The sequence below is a fragment of the Sander lucioperca genome, chromosome 8 (genome assembly GCF_008315115.2).
Source record: "Sander lucioperca isolate FBNREF2018 chromosome 8, SLUC_FBN_1.2, whole genome shotgun sequence".
NCBI classification, from domain to species: domain Eukaryota; kingdom Metazoa; phylum Chordata; class Actinopteri; order Perciformes; family Percidae; genus Sander; species Sander lucioperca.
This window is the reverse complement of record NC_050180.1, coordinates 24,188,399-24,211,764: the sequence shown is the minus strand read 5'-3', so window position 1 is coordinate 24,211,764 and position 23,366 is coordinate 24,188,399. Positions and strand designations below refer to the sequence as shown.

The 23,366-nt window shown below is 40.2% G+C and overlaps 1 protein-coding gene across 2 annotated transcripts; it reads left to right on the top strand.

Annotated features, from left to right (window-relative positions):
- Window positions 1-244: 244 nt before the first annotated feature.
- si:dkeyp-118h9.7 (sacsin) lies at window positions 245-23,366 on the top strand. Of its 2 annotated transcripts, XR_004898023.1 has the most exons (9): window positions 245-404; window positions 6,307-6,352; window positions 6,939-7,026; window positions 8,763-8,874; window positions 9,601-9,747; window positions 9,862-11,293; window positions 11,568-11,656; window positions 11,763-22,823; window positions 22,872-23,366. XR_004898023.1 is itself a non-coding variant. In XM_031299744.2 (8 exons), the coding sequence occupies exons 2-8, from the start codon at window positions 6,324-6,326 to the stop codon at window positions 22,721-22,723; spliced, it is 12,858 nt and encodes a 4,285-aa protein (XP_031155604.1). In that variant the 5' UTR covers window positions 245-404; window positions 6,307-6,323; the 3' UTR covers window positions 22,724-23,366. The 2 variants fall into 2 exon arrangements, 1 of the variants encoding a protein (XP_031155604.1); XM_031299744.2 differs by having other exon boundaries at window positions 11,763-23,366.

The window sequence follows — 23,366 nt, the reverse complement described above, 5'->3', positions numbered from 1 at the left end:
TTGCTTTAGTAATCCAACATTAAACCGCTGTGTGCATACGACACACGATGTGGCCGATATTGTGCATTTTCGTTGTTAGACTTAAAGTTTGTGGTTATTGGTAATGGGCTGTAATCAATGGGGAAATGGCCACTGACAACTTCCGAAACCTCAAAGTTTCGTTTCATTAGGAATGTAAGAAGAAACGGTCTGTGATTAGATGCTTGTTGCTGCCTTAACTTTCATTTACTACAAGATGGAACTGACTTTAGTGGAAAACGAAAGGAACAAGCATTGTTCCTGGAATCGACGTGTTGGGGTTGGACATCAGCAGCCTATATAAACAGCGAACTGATTTAATCATAGTTTCTTTGGCAAACTTGGCAACAACAGAACAGACGCGACTCTTCACAAATATGACTAAGGTAGGCCTTCACTCGTGTAGTTAATTATTACCATCTTTGAGTAAATTCTATAAAATAACAGACGTAGACTATAGTATGTTTAATAATATATGATGACAAAGCGCACCAGGAAGAGGAAACAATTTGATGCAAGATGAATCCACGAAATAAAATATAATTTGATCAAGTTATTCCTAAATGTTTTTGTACTATTATACAGTATCCAGCAGCAGTCGGTATTTAATAAATTATGTATTTATTCTTGTATACTACTGATCATTCCCTGTCATTGGCGTTATGGGGCATGGAGCCAGAGAGAGCTTGCATGGCTCCTCTAAAGAGATTTAAGCTCCCCTGAAAACATGAATCTATAAAAAAAAAAAAATATTGACAGATTTTGCCTCGTCATGCGTAACTGTTGTGTCGCTAGGATGTATTTTACAGTGTGATGTTATTTTGTGAAAAATGTAACCCCGTAAAAAGGAAGCATCTTCACCGTGTGCAACCACTGTACAGTCTATGCGTGCAACACACACACACACACACACACACACACACACACACACACTCAGGGCATGAAGTTAACTTTTTTGACCACCAGCCACTGTGGCAGGTGGATTTTTAAATCCACCTGCCACAGGGACTTTTTACCAGCCACTTTTTTTTTGCGTCATAAAGGTGAAAAACAGGAATTGCTGTGACTCTATGATCCTGTCCTATTGATGGTAGCCCGCCTTGATAATCCTGCATAGGGGCCCGGTGTTGGCTCGTTATGCCACTGCATATAAGAGATGAGATGACTGACAAAATCAGGAGTAGCCTACGCACACCACAACAACAACAAAACACTGGTGAATGCGCACCATAACACATGAATGTTTTTTGTATAGTTCTTAAAAATAAAAAAATAAATAAAAAGGAAACTTGTTTTGGGGAGAATAATACTTATTACTATTAATTAATTACTCTAGGCTGAGATTTTCTAGGAACTTTACCAAAAAGGCTCAGGATGCAGCAAATGTTGGTAAAATATGAAAAAGGCTGGTGGATTTAAGACACAAAATAATTTATTGGATGAATCAAATATGAACATATCTGTCATTGTCATTGGCTTGTTGATCTTTACATTGTTTAGTTAATTTCCTATCCTGGCCTGGGACACATTCATACGGTTTAATAAAGTACTTATTGGACTTTAACTTATCATTACACTTACAATAACGTAGCTGTCCTCAATTTAGGTCATCCTGTACGTCTCATCTGCGTTTTTTCCTGCATCCACCGTGTGCGTTTGTGTGTGTGTGTCTGTGCGTGCGTGTGTTTGTGTGTCTGTGTGTGTGTTTGTGTGTGCGCGTCAGTCGCGGGGGAAACGGAGCAGCCCCGCCCGCTGCAGAGAGCCGACAATTTGAAACAGCAGCGCTGACTTTAGAGTGAAAAATCGTTACAGCGTACATTGATGTTAAAATGTTTACAGGTTGGCAGGACGGTCTGAAATGTTTTGCACGGTCTTTCGCTGTACGTTTTGTTTGTAATGTGAGATGTTCGAATCACATACACGTCTCGTCTTCATATCAGAAACTAGGAAATTAATTTAACCCGTTCTCACTCCCGCTTGGTCAGTGGCTGCACGTGGGATGCTGGGATTGTGTGAGTAATGAAAATGCGATAGGGGGCCCGGCTGTCAATCAATGTCTTCCAGTGATGCGGGCCCCTGATTGGACCAGGCCCGTAAGCAACCATGTACCCTGCTTACCGATAGTTACGAGTCTGAATCACTCAATTCTCATTGGCTACCCGCCAATGTGGCAGGTAGATTGACAGTTTCACCCGCCAATCACAAAAGTTACCCGCATTTGGCGGGTGGGCGGGTGCCAATTTCATGCCCTGCACACACTCACACACTCACTCACTCTCTCACTCTCTCACTCTCTCTCTCTCTCTCTCTCTCTCTCTCTCTCTCTCTCTCTCTCTCTCTCTCTCTCTCTCTGTTGACACCTGTCTTAAATACTGCTAGGGTGTGTGTGTGTGTGTGTGTGTGTGTGTGTGTGTGTGCGTGTGCGTCTCTTAAGAGAGATTGGTTCCACTCAAATCACTCTTTGCTCGCTCCATAAAAATAAAGTAAAGTAGCCTTGGTATGACTTAAGTACTTTTCAACGTACTTTGTGAACTCCAGGAAGCTCGCCACAACAGCCGTTTTGTTTTTTTGACAGAAAAATTGTGTGGATGCGCAATACACAAATGCATTCTGGGCAGTGGGCAGGTTACTTCCAAAATGTAATACATTATTGATTACTAGTTATTGTCATTAGTAATTAGTTATATTACAATATCACTGTCTCTGAATTGTAATGCTTCACACTACTTTTGAGTTACTTTCACCAAAATAAAAGCGGAAATAGCCTATGACTTGGCAGGTAGCTTGTGAATTTCACCACGGGATCAACAAAGTCTCATCTTTATCCACTATATACATCATAAGTTATTCATATTATTTTGTATTATTAATCTGAATCTGCAAAGTAACTAAAGTTATAAAATAAATAGTTAAGCAAAACGTATAATTGCCTACTTGACTCTGAATTGTGGTGGACTAGAAGTAGCCTAAGGGACTGTTCGTTATTTATTTAAGGGGCCACCGGAGGAGTTTTCCGACCTTTAGGCTAAAAAGACTTGACCCTCCCCTCGCCAGTAATAATTTTTCTATAACCCTCCAAAATGATTTGAAAAAAGAGGCATGACCCTCCCCTTATGTGTTAATTTGTGTTTAGCAAAGATGTACAGATGACACTTGCTTTTTTACAGCCATGACATACTGACTAAACCTCTGCATTCTCATCTTACACATCCCACTCCTCTGTTATGGTGTGGTGGCCATTTCAGTAGATTTACTCACTAACATTGTTGAGGAAACACAATAAGCATGGAAACTAAATGCACACTTCCTGCATTACTGCATTACTTCAAATACTAAGTTACTCATCAAGTAAACTAGTATTCACATGAAATAAAACAATAAAACATTGAGACCATCCAGCAAAGGACACTGGGAAATAACAATTCAACACTGGTTGCTATGGACTGGTTACTAGGCTTCCTCAGTCATTGTATATTTTAGCACATAAGTAAAGCTGCCAAAGCTGAACATTATATTCCAAAACGTATATGTTTATTTTTAAAGCAGATTTTAAATTACATTGTAACAATTTAACAATTCGCCCTTATGAAATCCAATCGCGGCACGGCTGTTTTGGAACGCAATAGACAGACGGTGGCAGAATGCCCCGACTCTTAAATTCAACTAAAATGTAACAGTGAACACTCAGTGTTCGACCTACAGTCTGTTGAGATGCCTCTCCAAACGCAGAAACGAAGCGCAGTCACACCATAAAACGTTAAGACACATTGAGAAAAAAGATCCGTATTTTGCCGTAATCCAATGACATGGAAAAAAAGTAATCCACAGCAATCAGTAGATCCACAAAAAGGGTCACGGTGTATCCAGCAAGGCCTATACGAGCGTCACATTCACCAGCCAGCACCAAACAGGTGAACGAGGCCTCTCCACTTCGACGTTTAAACAAAGTGAAATAAACGTATAAAAGTCCCAATCTACACAAAACCCGCAATCAATTAGTAAGCTGACATCACATTTATGTACATGGCATTTAGGAAACCTTTATTGCAAGGTTGGCACGGCAAGATGTCCAGACTAGTGCAACAGTAATTTCCGTTTTTTGCGTCCTGCTGCTCCCATCGTCAGCCAGGAAATATTCTTTTTAATAAAGCAGTATATGAAATCAGATGTATTAGCTACCACCATTTAGTTGTTTTGTGTTATTTAAGATATTTATAAAATATCTGGTCATGCCAGATGTAATTATTATTTAAACAATGCAATTACCCGTTTCAGCCACCAGGGGGACAGTGCTCCCCCTGCCCCCCCCCCCCCAGCAAACTCATGGGTCAGACCCATCTGGTAGCGAAGAAGGGCCGAGACTAAGAGCTACATGAAAAAATATGCACCAAACAAGCCACTTTGAAATTTTGCTGTTTTTATGAATACAAAAGTTGGGTGACCCACCCCTAGATAAAAAAAATGTGGGTGACCCTCCCCTCAACAAAGAATAAAAAGACATGATCCTCCCCTATTTTCCTCCGGTGGTCCATTCCATAAATAATGAACGGTCCATAAGTAGGAGAAAATGAAAATACTCAATTAAAAGAACTTTACAATTGAATCGAAGTAGCCTATGGTATAGTTACTTTCCACCGCTGATAAAATGTAATGATATTACGTAAAGCAAGACTAAACATTAAAGGTGCTCTAAGCGATGTTGGGTGACGTTACTTCTTGTTGACATTTGAAGTATTGTCAAACAAAACAAGGCTAGCTCGCCCCTCCCTCTTCCTCAACCCTTCCCCTCCCCCTCCCTTCCGTGCTTCCGCACACTAACCCCCAAAACCCCACCCCCCAAATCCTTCTTGTCGGTTATTGGCTGGAACACTGTTATGTTTGGTGGTGCAGGTTGGCGCAGTTTGTTTTTGTTGCCGTTTGTGGAGCCTGGGCTGTCTACAGAGACCGTGTTTTTTACAGTGTGTTCAGGGGACAGGCAGCTCGCGGATAGTGAGGAGATGTTTGCTGTATGTGACAAAAGATTTTATAGCCTAAAAACCGCGTGACATTGCTTAGAGCACCTTTAATTCCCGACATGTTATCTGTCAGTTGCTCGGGTACACTGCTGTCGGCACTGAAAGGACACAGATGTCCCTAGCCTACCGTTTCTGGTTCTGGCTCTGACCATGGGAACAGTAACGGGACAGCTCGCTTCAACGCAGCGTAAACCGCTATAAAAGAGGTCAACACAATATAACTTAACCCAAAAATGGCAACAACAAAACAAGATATGGACTCAACAAACTGAGTAGTAGTAGTAGTAGTAGTAGTAGTAGTAGTAGTAGTAGTAGTGGTAGTTTGTCTTGTGCCCTTTTCTATCAAAGACAGCATGTGAGGAGAGGAGCTGAAGGAGGAGTCCAATTTGTACATGCATTGGTTGGTGGGGTTGTCTGGCAGTCGTGAAAATTAAAATAGCCTACTACAAAAATAAAATAAAAGGAAAACTGAACTCCTTGAAAGGGAAATATATACTGACTTGGCCAAACCAAATTACACACACGGGGAAAACCAAGATGGACATAATTGCAACTAATACAAATAAACCCAACCTAAACCTAAATCACCCCTCCAGCATGGTAGCCGATGGTACGGCCCAATTTGGCAGGCCGTAGTATATAAAAGTCCTTCAACTTCGGCCACTGCTTTTCTACACTGGGAAGGACCTCATCGCCAGTATGGTAACAAAGACAGAAAATAAGGATTAATATAACAGAAAACCTTACAATGTAGAAAAGAGTGCACTCCATTTGAACCATGTAAAGCTAAAGGAAATAAACATGGATTATGAATGAACCAAACAGTGTAATATTTGTGTTTTGATGCCTGAATTGTTTGGGGTGTGGCTAACTGCAAAATAAATTGTGTACTAAACAGCATGGGGTGAAATTGTGTACCATATTACCATTGCTGGCTGTTTTAACCTGTATGGCCTAGGCCATAACAATGAGCCACACCCTTATTTTTGATATGGACAAATAAAACAGAAGTAAATGCTCATATAAGTAAACTACAAATGTATACAAAATGAATACATTTCTCCAATTTATTTTCTATTACTGTAAGACTTATGTATTTTATCCTACTTTTGATTATGTGGTACCCATGGTGTTGCTGACACAGGGTTTGAGTTGTTTCTTATGTTTAGAAAACATTTTGAAGTTATGGATGAAGAAATCTTAAACTTAAGTTTGATGTGGATAAAAAGAGAAGTTTGTTCTGCAATGTAATGCACTGTACTCTGACTCACAGCATCCAAGCCAGGAAAGATGAGTTCGAAGACAAAGAAAAAAAGTCGGTGAGTTGCATCTCTATCTGGTTTTATGTATGTATATATGTTATGTCCCGACTGATAACTGTAAGAGATGGACCACCAATTGAGGAACATGCTATTTTGACCACAGTGCACTGAAGCAATGTTTGAGTTATTGACACTATCACCCACACTCATGGTAAGTGAGGGGTCTTGGAGCACCCACCTGTATGAATTACAAACATGATTTCATCTATTTGTAACCAGTTACCACCTAAAGCTATAAGATTAAAAATGAATATCTATGCCAGTCATGTTTTATTAGAGACAAGGACATTTAGGTGGAGCAAGTGCCTTGTTTTCACTCCCTGTGTAAAAGGGCAAAGTCACATACGATATACTTGTAAGCATCATGGCTCTGAATCTGTTTTATTGGCCAACAAGTAAACAACCTATGCCATCTAATTTCAAGTAAAGCACTTGAACTTTATGGCTAATCATATAAGTCAAATATATGTATGTTCTGGTCAAACTTGACTCTACTCCCAGCTTTTCCTATCTACAGTATATTGATTCAGGAGGACTCACCACCACCCTATGTTGATTTGATTAATCTCTGTGCTTTGATTAGAACGTGCTTCGGGGCAACAGCACCGCCCTTCATTGACTACCTGCAAGATATTCTACGACGATATCCAGATGGTGGACAAATTTTGAAGGTGGGTGCAATGCTCTTGTCAAATACTTTGTATAACATTTCATATTTTGTAACTGATACAAAGCATTATTCTTTAGATTGTTGTTTGCTTATACACACCTGGTTTCTGGAAGTCTATTTCTTTTAGTATGACCAGCGTGGTTGCTAAATATGTTGATTCTGCTTAATTCTTTTTTAATCATGAAAGCAGGTGATTTTATTTGTTTTACAGATATTTTGGAAGAAATACTCAAATTGCACTTTTTCTCTTTGTCCGGTCAATAAAACAACACACATTCACATTCAATTAATCCATTTATCACATTAGTTTTGATTGTATTAAACCAGATGGGCCCCCCGCTGAGGGACCACACTTGAGCAAATTATATTTTGGTGCAATGAACAAACAAATGAAGACTGTCAGTTTATTGTTGATATAATGGCTGCATTCCCCACAATAGACATATAATTTGGGTTGACAGGTTAGTAGTCCTCCGTGTTGGAAATAAATAACTACATGTAACATTGTCACCAACTGTGGGAGCCTGTTTAAGATGTGCTGGCTGCTCACCAAAAATATCTCTAATATTCACATTGAAGAATCTGGCAATTGTTGAATAATTTTAATTTCCTTGGCTTTCAGTAGTAAAATTTGTGACAAATTCCCTGCCTTTAATCTGTCAACTATATGTCTTTTTCGGCTGTTTTAATTTGATGTTTTTATTGTCTTATCATGAATCTTATGATTATCTGTTTTTATCTTAAGCACTTTGGTTTGCATTGTATGAATTTTGATACAGATACAGTTTATTATTATTTAAACATAATTCTGCAGTAAGTTTGATCTGTTCATTTTGCTTGGCCCCTGTCCAAAAGCCTTTTTTTGCAAACAATTTTAATTTTTTGGCAGAATCTTGCTTTTACATGTTCTAATTTTAAATGTAGATATCAGTTTTGTGGCATGATGTCTGTGATTTTCAAGTAGGCAGCTTTCTAGTGAAAGCAAACTATTTTGGTCTTTTTCTGGGACACTGAGCTGGATTAAACTGTTGTGAAAATATTTTTTTCTCAGTTTCTAAAAAGTACAGGTGTTATTGATAACATTAAGAGTTCTATTTAAGTGTCCAAGTAAACCAAAACTGTGACAGTGGTCCAACTTGCACAATACCAGGACCCTAGAAACTGAAGCAGCTAAATGGAATTCAGCCTTCATTTATGTTATTAGTAACAACTACACTTTTTCTACAGTGGCATATCACAATGTATTTTGTAAAAAGTCATACATTGGTTCCTTTGCATTTGACAATATACAAAGTTACAAGTTTAATGGGTTCCCCCATTTATGTCAGTTGATGTGGACAAAATATTATACATTTATATATGAATATATACAAATATAATTCAACAACACTACAAACTACAGCTTCCAAAATTACCAGTTGAATCAACAGCAACCAAACACAGGTGTCTTCAATTAATCTGGCTGATTAGAAACCTAGTCTAGTGTAAACTGGGTGGAGATGTGCTGAAAATGACATGATATCACAAACACTATGTATTAATAAGAATTATAATGTTGTAAGGGGAAACAGCTGTGTAGGTGGACTAAGGGTGTGCAGGGACTTTAAGTGTACTTGTGTGTAGCCCAGATTTGGAGCTTGGCATAGTAGCAGTAGTGCAGAGGAATGTGGCCATCCCTGATTGTTAGCTTTGGTCTGCTAAGCTCTGTTAATGGTTATTGTTTTTATTTGTCAACAGGAGCTGATTCAAAATGCAGATGATGCTAAAGCCACAGAAGTGGTTTTCATCCATGATGAGAGAAGCTATGGGACCGAGAGCCTTTGGACTGATAACTTGGGAGAATACCAAGGTATGCAGGATGTTCAGAGAATAGCCACGCTGTAGGGGGGTTATCATGTAATTTTTTAACAGAAATTGATAAATAGAGCAAATAGGAAGTAGCCCGACAGTTTTATCAGCTTCCAAGCAAAAAGCTCCAATACTCAAATGTCAGCCCTGGTCCCTACTTGTTGGAGTTTATATGTTCTGCTTGTTTTTATGTGGGTTTCCTCCCATAGTTCAGTGTGATTGGCCATAGAGGACATGTGTGTAATGTTTTTTTTTCCTATAACCACAAAATAACAGGCTGACAATAACAGGCTTTTCTGGTGACCCAACACATACTTGCTTCCCATGATAACTTGAGGAGATGGCATTAGGGTCTGCTACCCTATATCATTAACCATCAGATGTAAGACAGTCTCTGCAAAACATGTTACATTTAGAGTTGACTGTGGTCACCATATTAGAGAAAATACCCTAACATTGTCATAATATTACTAAAAGAACTTAAAGTTGTACCCATTTAGTCAACAGTTGAGTGTTGAGACCTTCTGGCAGAAATTGCCTTATGACTGCTGATTATGTGTTTACAACCTCAGCTTCTTTACAGTTCTACCTCGCTCAATTCAAGCTGTGATAGACTTCCTCAATATAAGCAGTTTAGAGAGACTGGACATAATTAATGAACACACAGATACTTAAACCCTAATGTCATAAGCACTTTTCTTTTGAACTATTTTTTGTTTTTGCAAAGGTCCGGCTCTCTACGCCTACAACAATGCAGCATTCACTGATGATGACTGGGAAGGAATTCAGATGGCAGGGAGGAGTGTCAAGCGCAATGACCCAAACAAAGTCGGGAGGTTTGGAATCGGCTTCAACTCTGTTTACCACATAACAGGTGAAACTACGTACAGATACACGTGTATACCTAACAGTCTCAGTTAAAATTTTGATGTTTAGAGAACAAGCATAGTAAATTAATGGGACAATATCTGTTTCCTTTTATACACAGATGTGCCAAGTATATTCAGTTCAGAGCACCTTGGCTTTATGGACCCCCAAGAAAAAATATTTGGAGAAAGAAAGGGAGGTTTTCTGTGGTCGTTGGATGAGGCAGAACACCAAGAAGCTCTAACGACTATGCATGATCAGTTCCAACCCTTTCGAGATATAGTGTCACTTGTAAGCGGACAAGAATGGTCAAAAGTCATCATGGAGGATCAGCACTTTGACGGGACAATTTTCAGGTTCCCCTTGCGCAAAGAGGCATCAGATATTTCAGATAATCTATATGACTCTGACAAGGTGGTTGAGCTTTTTGATAGTTTTATTGCGGATGCAGAGTTAAGCCTTCTGTTCCTGAAAAATGTGACTTCTGTGTCCTTGAAGCATATCGACGTACACGGCACTGTTAATCCCAGACTTGAAGTGAAATCCTCAATCTGCACAGATGTCGATCTGGAGTCAGAAGACGAGTCAATCATTGAGGGTTCAACAAAGTTCAAATTGATAACCCTCAACTCAGAAGACCACAGAGAAACAAAGTGGCTTGTGACAACATGTACCATGAAAGATGGCAATGTAGAACATCTTGATTCACTGTCAAAAAAGTTAAGCTTTTTCCCTCAAGTTGACTTGGCATTCCCTTGTGGTGAGAGGAGAGACTGTAGTGAGAGTAGACTGAGCTGCTTTCTCCCCCTCCCAAACAATGAATCCAACAAGACAGGCCTCCCCGTTTATGTCAATGCGTGCTTTGGCCTCACAGACAACAGAAGACAGATCAAGTGGCAAGAGGAAGACCAGAAACATGACGAACATGCTGTGTGGAATGAATTGCTGATAAAAGAGGTGCTCCCAAAGGCATACGTCATGATCATTCAAGATGCTATCAGACTTGCCCAAGAATCTCGTCTGCCTGTCTCTTCAGTATACAATCTGTGGCCAGATATCGCCCAGATACAGCACAAAGAGAAATGGTATGTCGTTGCTTTGGATGTTCTTCATCACTTATTCAGCCAGAATGTGGCTGTCCTTTCTCTTGCTAAAGATGAAAAAGAGTTCATCACTCCATCAGAAGCTGTGTTCCCCTGTAATGGTCCAACAAGCCCTGACATATTGGCCGCCATTAAAAAGACTTTGGTTTCCTGTGGGGAAAATCTTGTCACTTTACCAGGTAGTGTTGCAAGAGCTATAAAAGAGGCCTATCCACACTTCAACACTCTAAAGCATGTGACTCCAACCTTCGTAAGGGACGTTCTCCGCAAGATTGGCGTGCACAGCATCTCTAAAGACGACAAACTCTGTCTTTTGGAGTATGTTTTGAGTGATGGAAAATACAGCGAACTCAAGGGTCTTCAGCTGCTTCCTCTCAGCGATGGTTCTTTCAGATCTTTCACAGACAAAGAGGAGGACACTGCTTTAATTGACAGCAATGAATTTCCAAGGTAAGTTTTTAATATTTGGCTTTATTCTCTTTTACAGTCTATAATAAATAGGTTAAGTTATAATTATTGACTGTAATTTAAAGTTACATCCTTACTAAGTTGTTGTTGCCAAGTGTTCCCCAAATCCAATCCTAGAATTACTAGTACTGATTGGCTCACAGTACCTATTTTTAATTTTTGTGTAGGCTTTTGGTAACTCGATGTGCAGTAAAATTATATGCAAATGTCCTTGTTTTTGTTTCATGCACAATAAACAAACTTCTCCTTCGTGCAGAGCCTTGCTACCCTGCTGCAAACACCTCTTCATCCCAGATGATCTCAGTCCAGCCTGCAGTTTCCACCTGAAAGAACTGGCCGGAAAAAGTAGGACTATTTTATAGAATTTTGATTAAAAGTTATTTACATCTGTCATCTGCATATTTTCACACTACATATACATTTATATATATTTTCTAAATCTATTTTTCAGATTTATTCAAGGTGATCAACATTGCCGTAGACCAGGTGGTTGAATATACAAGGCGGTATTTGCCACAGGACTGGAAGCAGATGAGGACGGGGCATGTTACCTGGGACATCAGCAGCAGTCAACATCCACCTTTAGACTGGCTCCAAGATTTCTGGAAATTTCTTAACGCTCACTACAAAGAGTTAAGTAATTTCATTGGAATGCCATTAATACCAGTCAGCCCCCTGTCTGTCAGTCAGCCTGTATCACTAGCAAGACTAGAGCAGAACACAACCCTCATTTTTCAGAAAAGCAAACAGATGAACTTGCCAGAAGAAATAGCTCAGTTGGTGAACAAAGTTGGTGGCACAGCAGTGACAGGAAACGAGTGGCTCAAGCACGAAGACCTTGACTCTTATGTGCTGTGCCCATCTCCAAGGAGTGTCATGAAAGTCTTGTTGAATTTAGATTCTCAGAATCTCATCAGAGAACTCAAGAGCACCTCTCACATTGCAAGAGAAAAACTGAAAGATTATCTCTCTCGTCTGGATTCTCTCTCAGTCACTGAGAAAGATTTACTCTCAAAGTTGCCTCTGTTTCAAACCATGAAAGGATCCTGTGTTGCAGCTCAATCAAAACGTGCTGTGCTTCTAATTTCTGGCCTAAAAGTACCGACAGAGTTTCCTATGCCTGATTCAGTTGTGCAGTGTGCTACTGAGGCTGACCGCAGACTGTTACAGCTGCTCAAAGTGAATCTCTTGGACACCGCTGAAGCAGCCAATCTCCTCATTGAATGTATTGAGAGTAGGACTTGCAGAAAGGAAGACAGTGAGAAAATTATGACTTGGATTTTACAGCATGGTGATACCCTTTTCTCTCAAAATCAGACCTTGAAACGCAGATGTAAGGAGTTGAGCTTCATTGAAGTTAATGGAAAGCTGAAAAAGACCTCAAGCTTTTTTGATCCAAGAATTAAATCCTTTAAAGTAATTTTTGAGTCCGATTTCTTTCCTCCACCTTTGTACACTCAAACATCGCAGATGTTTCAAGGCCTAACACATCTTGGATTGCTAAATAAAGAAGTAGATGTGTCACCTGAGCACTTGTTGCATGCCGCCACACTGATTGACAAACTGCATGCTGACTCCCAAACTGAGGCTCTCAATAGAGCTCAGGTGCTCTTGAAGATGTTGGATACCAATGATCTACTCTCAAAGTTCTCTCTTGAGCAGCTTCATCACCTCAAAATGCTAAAATGGGTCCCATGTGCTATACCTGATAATGGAAAAAAATCTCAGACAAGTTGTTTCTTCTGCCCGGATGAAATAAGACTTTGCATTTCTGTGAATGAGGACATTGTTGGGCATGTAATGCCGCTGGTGGGAAAGTTCAGTGACAGAGTTAGCAGCCAACTTGGTTTTAAACGCCTACCCCCAGCCGAAAAGGTGATGGAGAATTTGTGCGTCTTGACATCAAAAGCCCAGGAAATGGCTGATCCTGACACAAATGTGGATTTCAAAAGGAAGTTGCATAGCATTTACAAACACATGCAAGACCACATCTCTGAATTTGCAACGATAATGAACACGGACACACCCTGGCTGTGGAGCCACAACCAGTTTGTATCACCACAGGATCTGGTTATAGACTACCCACGTAATCTTGATCTGAGCTCTTACATTGGGAAGGTGCCAAATGAATTTTTGCCATACAAGAAGTTGCTTCTCAGGTTTGGCCTGAAATCCTTGCTGTCAGATAAAGAAATTGTTGGCATTCTTCATTCTATCCAGCAAACCATTGAAAGAAGGCAACAGCCATTTGCAAGTTCCTCTGAGGTAAAAGTGGCAATAGAAATTTTTAACTGGCTGTGGAGAGAGAAGAAAACAATTCAGGATGACTTCCCAGTGCCAGTCATCATAGAGGGTGAACAACATACCCTTAAACCACTGTCAACTGCAGTCTTCTGTGATGTGAGCAAAAATGGATTAAAAGAGCTAAAGTACAGCCAGGAAGAAATTTATGTTGTACATGAGGAAATTCCAAAAGCAGCTGCTGAATGGTTTAACATCCGATTTCTCAGTAGCTACATCCTTGATCCAGAGTTAGTGGGAATAGAACAGTATGGACAGTCTGAACCGATAACAACCAGGATTAAGAACATTCTTAAAGAGTATGATGAAGAAAGTGACATCTTCAAAGAGCTCATTCAAAATGCAGAGGATGCTGGGGCAGAAGCCTGTAAATTCTTAGTGGATTTCAGAGTGCACAAAGACGCCCCTGAAAGTCTCATTGACCCTGACATGACCCTTTGTCAGGGACCTTGCCTTTGGGCATTTAATAATGAGCAGTTCACAGCTGAGGATTGGAAAAATATTGTCAGAGTTGGCTCTGCCTCAAAGGAAAACAAGATGGAAAAAATTGGAAAGTTTGGACTTGGATTCAATACTGTGTATCATGTGACAGATGTTCCTTCTATCCTTAGTGGCAGCAGTCTTCTCATACTTGATCCAAATGTAACTCACCTAAAGAAACACATCAAACATAAAACAAACCCTGGAATCAAGCTGGATCTCTCTCAGCAACGGCTTTTTCATTGGTTTCCTGGTCAGTTTGGACCATATGAACGCATCTTTGATTGTAATTTCAGCAGAAAAAGCCCCCCTGAACCCTATCCGGGCACTCTGATCAAACTACCTTTTCGAACTGAGGAAGAGGCTCTCAAGTCAGAAATAAGTGCAAAGGTGTATCACAAACACAACATCATCACTTTTCAACAGCACTTAACTAACAATTCAAAAACTCACCTGCTGTTTTTGAAGAACATCAATACATTATCACTACAAAGTATCTCAAGCGATGTGTCAACTCCACCAAGAGATGACGAAATAAAAACCGTCCTCACTGTCTCCAAAACCACTGTGAGTACAATGAGGATTCCTGATGAAACCAATGTGTCAAAGCAGCATCAAGCTGAGAAGTCATTGATGAAACTTGACGGAAAATGCAAAGAGGTCATTGACAGCTGCACAGTCAACATTGTCCAAATAACCAGTCAGCAATCTGGTGTAACTGAAGTCCAGTCCTGGCTGCTGTACAACTGCTTTGGGACACATCAGTCTTTGCAAATGGCCCGTCAAGAAAACAGTAAAGCAAAGTTCTCTCTGCCCATCGGGGGAATTGCTGTGCCTTTGCAAAATGATCCAAAAACTGGGAAACTGGCCTCGTTACAAACAGATCTTGTTGGACAGGCCTTTTGCTTTCTTCCTCTTTCCATTCAAACAGGTCTTCCAGTTAATGTAAATGGAACATTTGCTGTGACGAGCAACCGAAAAGGTCTGTGGGAGAGTGGGGTGAAACATGACTGGAACAAAGCCCTTCTTCAGGATCCTGTAGTGACGGCATATGTTACTGCACTTTGGGCACTAAAGAAAATGTCTGAAAACAATCAACTGGAAACTTACTGTTATCACACCTTTTGGCCTGATAGAGAGAAAGTGAGTGACGCTTTCAAGCCTTTGGTCGATGCATTGTACTCCGCCATTGCTCAGCACTCCAATGGCCCAGAGCTCTTTAGTGATGGAGAACACTGGTGCTCAATGAACAGTGCCATATTTCTGCACGAGAGCATCGAAGAGGATAAAGACATTAGTGCACTTGCAGTGCAGGTGTGCAAGAAACATGTAAAGGCACCCAACCATGTTGTTCCTCTTCCACTGTGGTTGAGAAATAGCTTCAAACAGTCTGGCCTAGAGAAGGTTTTACAGAACAGAACATGGAACTGGGACAAGTTTTACCAAGAAGCAGTATTTAACAACCTTGGTACCATGGACCCTAAGAGTAGAGATGCTCTTGTGCTGCATGCTATTGACCTTAATATCAAAGAAATCAACGAGCTACTGGTCTGCTATCCATGCATCCCAACAAAAGGCGGACAGCTCCAGCATATCAGGAAACTTGTGAATCCGTCAGGAAAAGTGGCCTGTCTTTTTGAACCAGAAGAAGGACGCTTGCTTGGTGGTACCAACAATGACTTTTGCTCTCCCAAAAGGATTGCACGCTTGTTGGAACTTGGAATGGCAAATGATCATCTCCCATTGGAAGACATCACAGAGAAAGCAGGCACAATCCCCCAAACCTGGAGCACTGATAAAAAGAAAGCATATGGGCAATTGAATTGTCTTCTTGAACTTATGAACAATCACATGAATGGTGAAGACTCTCTCCACTGGGAAACACTGAGAATGACTGAATTTCTCCCAGCATTTTCCCCTGGTGATACAAAAATGGAACAAAATGCAACACTTAGAAGGCCCACTGATATTTTTAGTGACAAATGCTCCCTACTTGTTAACATGACACAACACATGTTGGATCATACCAATCTGAGAATACACAACGCTAATCCAGTACTGCAAATGTTGGGAGTTCATCACAGTCCAAGTCCTGAGGAAGTGCTTCAGCAGCTGCAAGAAGCATGTGAGCAATCTCAATCCATTGACAGATCCATGCTTCACAAAATAGCATATGAATGCTATAAGTTTCTGGATCAGTGGCTCAGTGATTCTGGGAATTCCACTTTCATTTCACAAAGGGCAAATTCATTCCCATTCATTCTTGTTGGCAGCACATTTGTAAATGTGAGTCGTGTAGCTGAAAATGAGCAATTTGAAACAAAACCCTATCTCTATTTACTTCCACCTGCCTTCACTGGTTTCAGGAGCCTCTGGGAAAGTGTAGGTGTTGAAAAATGTTTTACAAGCAGTCAGTTTTCATCTGTGCTTCAGGAATTGCACTCTCAACATGGTAACAAGACCCTACCAAAGAGTGCCCTATCAATTTGCCTCACAATTTTAACAGCCATACATGAGGCCAAAGAGAAAACAACGGGTGACTTTCTGATACCCAACAAACATGGTGTTTTACAACCTGCAAGTGAGATGTTTTACAACGACAGCCCATGGATGCCAGTCGCTTCAGGTGTCACATTATGTCACGAGAATATCTCACGTGTTATGGCTCGCCACTTCGGAATCAAAACTACCAGGCATCATACCCTGCAAAACCACGCAGTTGAGAACATTTCACCATTTGCTTTTCAGTTTGAACAGCAGGAACAACTAACTGTTCGAATTAAAAACATAATTTCAGCCTATCCATCGAAGAAGGATATCCTTAAAGAGCTTATCCAAAATGCTGATGATGCAGAGGCAACAGAAATTCACTTTGTTTGGGACAAACGACAGCATGGCAAAGACAGAACCTTTGGGAAGAAATGGAACCAACTGCAAGGTCCAGCACTGTGTGTGTTCAACAACAAAGTGTTTTCTAATGCTGACCTGGCTGGCATTCAACAGCTGGGAGAAGGAGGAAAGCACAACTCTCCAGGGAAGATAGGAAAATACGGAGTAGGATTCAACTCTGTTTACCATCTGACTGACTGCCCCTCAATTCTCACTGGAGATGAACTACTCTGCATTTCTGATCCTAATCGAAAATACATTGAAAGTCATTCAGACAAACCACCAGCTGGCACTGGCTATAAACTAGCTGACACTTTCAAGAACATGTACATCGATGTCTACAAATCCTTTCTTCCTGACAAATTTTCTCTTAAAGAGGGCACCATGTTCAGATTACCTCTAAGGATGGGTACCATGGCAAACAGCTCTAAAATATCACAGCAGGGAGTCACTGACCATGACATGGAAGAACTATGCTCTGCCCTCTCTGAAGATCCTGAAGGACTAATTCTGTTTCTGAAAAACATCTGCAAAATAGAAGTCCACGAAATCAGTGAACAGTCAGGGAAACTCAAAACCATCTTCATGGTTGAAAAAAGTATTCCACAGAAATGCAGAGAAGTAAAAGATGCTTTTGTAAAACTTCAACAAAATGCGCTGCAATCTGACAAACCAATAATGCCAGACAAGGCCATTTATGAAACCATGATTTCAACCTCAGATAAAAGACAAACTAGATGGATCATTGCAGAACAGTTTGGCTCATTCAAAAACAGTGGTGACAGAGAACTAACAATATCAGACAAACTTCCCCAAGCAGCAATAGCTGCTCGTGTGAGCTCAAAGATTTCGAATCCAGCATTATTCAGCCCTATGGATTTTATTGGAGAAGCCTTTTGTTCACTTCCTTTGCCAGGGAAAACTGGACTGCCAGTGCATGTCAATGCAAACTTTGAGGTAGATTCTGCTAGAAGAAGCCTTTGGAAAGAAGATGGACAAAGTAAAAAATCTAACTGGAATGAATCTTTGAAACAGAATGTCATTGCTCCACTGTATGCAGATCTCCTTCATTACATCAGATGTAGCATTGCAAAAAAGAAAGTCACTTTTTCACTTATTGAGTCATGCTTCAGTAGCTCATACTTGTGTTTTTGGCCCACTGTGTCCAAAGATGTTGGCCAGGATTGGCATGAAATGATACATGAGGTATACAGATCAATTAAAGAAAGAGGCCTTAATCTTATTCCAGTGATGAGGACTTCAACACGCGTAATTGCAGGTCGAGAAGTTAAGGAATACTCTTTTGACTGGTGTAATGTCGGAGAAACTGAAACAACAAAGGCACCTTACCTGACACATTCAGTAAGTGATGAGATGAATCCCATTTTGGAAGATCTTGGAATGAAATTGGTCCCTTCTTCCATGCAAAAAGTTTGGAAAAGTTTCAGAGCCGCTGACATTAAATTGAAAGAAATAAATCCTTCAACTGTGCAGGCTTTCCTGAGAGAAAAACCCCTCAATGACCCAACCCAAACAGATGAAGATTTACCGCTGCCAATAACTGCCACTCTGATCAGAGATGAAACAAGATGTTCAAAGCTCTTGAGTTTCTGCTTAAAAGATTTCGACCCGAAAAAGATCACCAATTCCGGTTTACTGAATGGGCTTCCACTTCTTCTCACAAGAGATAAAGTTTTGAGACTTTTTAACTCCAACTCTCCCAAGCTGATAACAAGATATGAGAGTCTGTTCTCTGGCTATGAGGACCAATTTGCAGATTATCAGACCAACAGTGACCACATTGCTCTACAGTGTTTACAAAGTTTAAACCTTGTCGAACGTTTGACAGTTCCCTGTGCAGTGAAATATCTGAAACCGTTAATTCAGCAGCTTCTTCAGGACTGTGAAGTTAATCCACACAGTGGTCTTCATGTCCCAAATGAGACCATGTTGAAGTGGCTGAAATCACTTTGGAAGTTCTTAATGAGTGAAATTAAACCTGCAACATCTAGTGGTGATGAACAAAGTCTGACATTAAGTGATGTGAGGAAGCTCTTCAATGACTGCTCCATTTTACCAGTTGTGTGTCCAAGGTTAAACAACAAGCACCTTCTGCAAACAATGAAAGACATGCCAAGTGTGATTCAGTTCGCCTCCGAGAGGAACATATCGGGCATCCTCTTTAAACTTGGTTTTATGAAGCTTGACAATGTATTCTTTTCTGAGACACATGTAGACCGACATTCACTTCTACACCCTGAACTTATGGATGTGAATGATAAAAGCGCTGTGTTGGACCAGGTCTACAACATTAAACACTCAGAGTTCCCCCAGCTATCCATTGAAGAGATGAAAGAGCTTCAGTGTTTCCTGCAGTCTGGAGAATCCAAGTCCAAAGACAAACAAGAGTATCAGAGAAAGCTCAAATCCTTGCCATTATTTGAAACAATACATGGTAACCGAGTAAGGATTGATGGACCTGAAGAGGTATTTGTCCTCAACAGCACATATTCAAAGACATTTTCTGATTTGTTCAACCTGCTGAACAGCAACAGCATTTTTCTCCAATACAATCCAGATAACTGCAGTCTGTCAGAAACATTGGAAATCCAAATCCTGACTGATTTTGACTATTTCATGAAGTTCATTCTGCCTGTTGTACACACACTCACAGAGATGCAGATGCTTCAGTGCCTCAAACTGTTACTGTTACTGTCATCACTTAGCAGTTATTTACAGAATAAGGACAAAATTATCTCCTCACTGAAAACAGTGAAATTGATTCGCAGTTCCCAAGGCAGATTGGAGACTGTATCATACTACTTTGACAAGAGTGTGGAGTTATACAAGAAAATGTTGCCCCAAGAGAGATTTGTGCCTGAGAGAATTTGGACTGAGTTGTGTGAAGGAAATCTACAAACGGAAAGACCAAAAGAGTTGCTCAGAGACCTTGGAATGAAGCATGTCGTGTCAAAAGATGACATATTAAATTTTGCACAACAGTTAGAATCAGAAGCAAAAGGAAATGATCAACTTGAAGAGTTGAAATTGAAATCATCTTCAATTTTCAAAGCAGCCTTGAATATCGTGAGCAACGATGAAAACAATGAGAAAGGGTTCCTGGAGAGCATAGCTGACATCAAGTTCATTTTTCCTGTGAAAATTCGAAAAGAACTGTGCAACTTTCACCAACCATTTGCTGCTGAGAGAAATGCTGTTAAAATAAGAGGATCTTTGATAGAAAGTGATCCTAAGCATCAAGAACTGATTTGGTCTTCAATGCCAATTATACATCTACCGGTTTATAAGTCACAGAAGCTCATGACAATGCTGAAAAATGCAGGAGTGCAAGAACAACCACCTTCACACTGTGTAACCAGTAACATGAGCAACATCTGTCAGTCGCCCTGTAAATCTGACCGGTTGATTAAAACCCGTGCTAATGTGTTTCGAAGTGCGTATGCCTACCTGCAAGCAAACGGGTTTGAAGGCCAACCACTAGCTGATCTTCCCGTTGTGTTGGTTGAAAAAGACAAAAAACTTGTGAGGACTGATGATACTACTTTTTCACTCCCCCATGACCGTGAGTTCAGACCGTATTTGTACAAAATTTCTCCACAGGATGTCATGTTTGCAGAGTTCTTCAAGAAAATTGGTGTAAAGGACACACCTACTGCAGAGCAGTATTGTAATGTTCTAGCAGCAGTTTATGCTGATTCCTATGATAAACCCCAACCTAACCCAAACCAACAGAAAACTGTGAAACGTGCTGTTGAGCAGCTTTTCATGTTAATCAAAACTCAAGGAAACCAGCCTCTTGTTGACGATGTAAAGACTTTGTATCTTCCTGCAGTAGATGGTAAATTATACACATCATGCACACTCCACTACAATGATACAACGTTTGAGACCAAAAGGTTGGAAGAAGCGCTGGAGAATAAGTTCCTGTTGCTGGAGAAACTCGGTGAATGTCATTTGGGCAGTGACATTTATGAGCATCATCGGTTGCTGCAATTGCTGCCTCAGAAATTTAAGCCTATAATGCTGTCTCAGTTCACGGAGGAGAAAGTAGTGGAATCACACATACAGCTTTGTGAGTTTGGGGCTGACTGTGAATTTAGTGGATGGTTTAACAAACATCTGTCCTCAGAAGCATTTACACATGGACTGATTTGTCTTATCAGAGCGCAGTCTCAGGGGAAAATAAAACAAGAAGATGCTACTGACATGTGCAAGAAGACATTTGGGAGTATTGAGATTATCTGCTGCAAAAGTCTGAAAACTAAGCTTTGGGTGAATGAACAGCCACTACACAAAACTGCCACTGAAACCGATGTTTTTGTCAAACGAGGGCAACAAGGTTGCATCTTTTACTTGAAACACAACAATGACATGGCTCCCATGGTAATAAGTGACATCAACATGACATTAACAAAGGAGATTAATGTTCTTTTAGGTAACAGAATGGCATCAAATCACTTCCTAGTCCTTGGACATCTTCTCATGTGTGACAGTCTGCAAGATGTTCAGAAATGTCTGGCTAAGAATGGGATCCATGACAGTGCTGAAAGTAAAAGCTTCCCCCTCAATCCACCAGCCCCTGGAACACAAATTCCAGAGGAATGGCTTGATTCCTTAGACATGAACATCTTCAATCACTTTGAAGAGGGGGAATATGTTGGCTACAGCACTAACAACAAGTTTGTTTATGCAGTTATTGTTGAAAAACTGCCTCTGCACTCTGGACCATATTCACAGAGATACAAAATAGAAATTGGAGAAGCTGAGCCAATTGAAGTCAGTTGTCTTGACCTGTATCAGTTTAAGCGACAAAATAAGCCAGAATCTGAAGGGAGGACTTGCACATCTGATGAAGCTTCTTGCATGGAGCTGGTGCCACTAGCAGGAGCTGTGCCACATTCTTCCAAACCATCAACCACAAGTTCCTCCTCTACGAGATCTTCACCAGCCTCTATTGACGAAGCTAAAAGGGAAATCGACAAATGTTTGGCAGAGATCTGGACTCTTCCTGAGGAGGATAGGCTTAAAGCCATCAAACGACTGTACCTTAGATGGCATCCTGACAAAAACCCGGACTGCCCTCTTCTTGCCACCGAGGCATTCAAATACTTGAAGAATCAAATTGATGACCTTATCAAAGGTAAAGGCAAAGGCAAAACTGCAGGTTCGTCCTATCCAAGAGGAAACTCAAATTTCAGTAACTTCTATCAACATTGGAATCAGGAGGCCAGACATCACAGAAATGGCCGAGAGAGATTCTCTAGAGACAACCATTCCTACAACTTTTGGACCCATAATGAAAATGTCCCAAAGCCGAACAAAGAGGAGGCCCAGCGCTGGTGTAGACAAGCTCGTTGTGATCTTAACGCAGCTCACAAAGATGTTGGTGGGGCGAGCACAGAGTGGTGTCTGTTCAAAATTCACCAAGCAGTGGAAAAGTCTCTCATAGCTGCAAAATATAAAAGAGATGGTCAACATCCAAATAGCAGCTCTATTTCAGCCCTTGCCTCACAAGTTTCCCTCTACAACCTCCAACTGAAAGTTCTGCCTCAAATTGTGGAGAATCTGAAGATGCTGGGAGTGGATGCCAAGAAGACCCAGTATCCCAACTGCCATCCATTTCCCCACATTCCTAATGAAAGGTTCAAATTAGAGAATGAAATGTTAGCACTGGACAAGGCATCTGAGCTTCTTGGTAAAGTAGAGGCATATGTGAATTAGGGATTCAAGACAAACTGAAATGTCATATTAGCAGAGTCAATTTAAGATGTTTTGACATCTGTTAGCCATGTTGTGATATTGAAACAATACTATAAACAAAATAACAGTATAATTTAACAGGGCTAACAAGCATAAGATAAATGTTGTGAAAATTCTGACATGAAAAATATTGTTTCATTTGTGACTTATTACTGAAGACTCATCCATATATCACTATATACATTTGTTATAAACAAATCTTAATCAAATCATTTTGTCCAACATTGCTACTCAATGAGGACCAATTTATTCTCTTTAATACTTTATGAAAATGCCAATGTTTTTTTTGTAAACATTTATGACTATATATTACTTTATGAAAATGTAAAAGTTGTTTAGCAATGTTGTAAACATTTAAAACTACTACTCACTTAGGACCGATATAATCTCTGTATGACTTTACTGGTTTCAAACATCTTGCAAAAGGATTGCATTTGAAAATTAGCCATCTAGCTAACACTGATACAAATAAAAAAATGTTGATTAATGTCCTTATTAATAAATAAAATGTTTTTGTTTTTTATCATTTGTAACTAGTCACTGAGGATCAATATCAACGAATTTAGTGGACATGTCACCATAGTTAATTTTTGTTACAGATGTT

Bases quoted from the DNA above. Each gene is read 5' to 3' on its own strand.
- si:dkeyp-118h9.7 (XM_031299744.2), top strand. From the start codon at position 6,324: ATGAGTTCGAAGACAAAGAAAAAAAGTCG. The intron at 7,027-8,762 runs GTGGGTGCAATG...ATTTGTCAACAG, and splicing joins ATGGTGGACAAATTTTGAAG to GAGCTGATTCAAAATGCAGA. The intron at 8,875-9,600 runs GTATGCAGGATG...GTTTTTGCAAAG, and splicing joins TAACTTGGGAGAATACCAAG to GTCCGGCTCTCTACGCCTAC.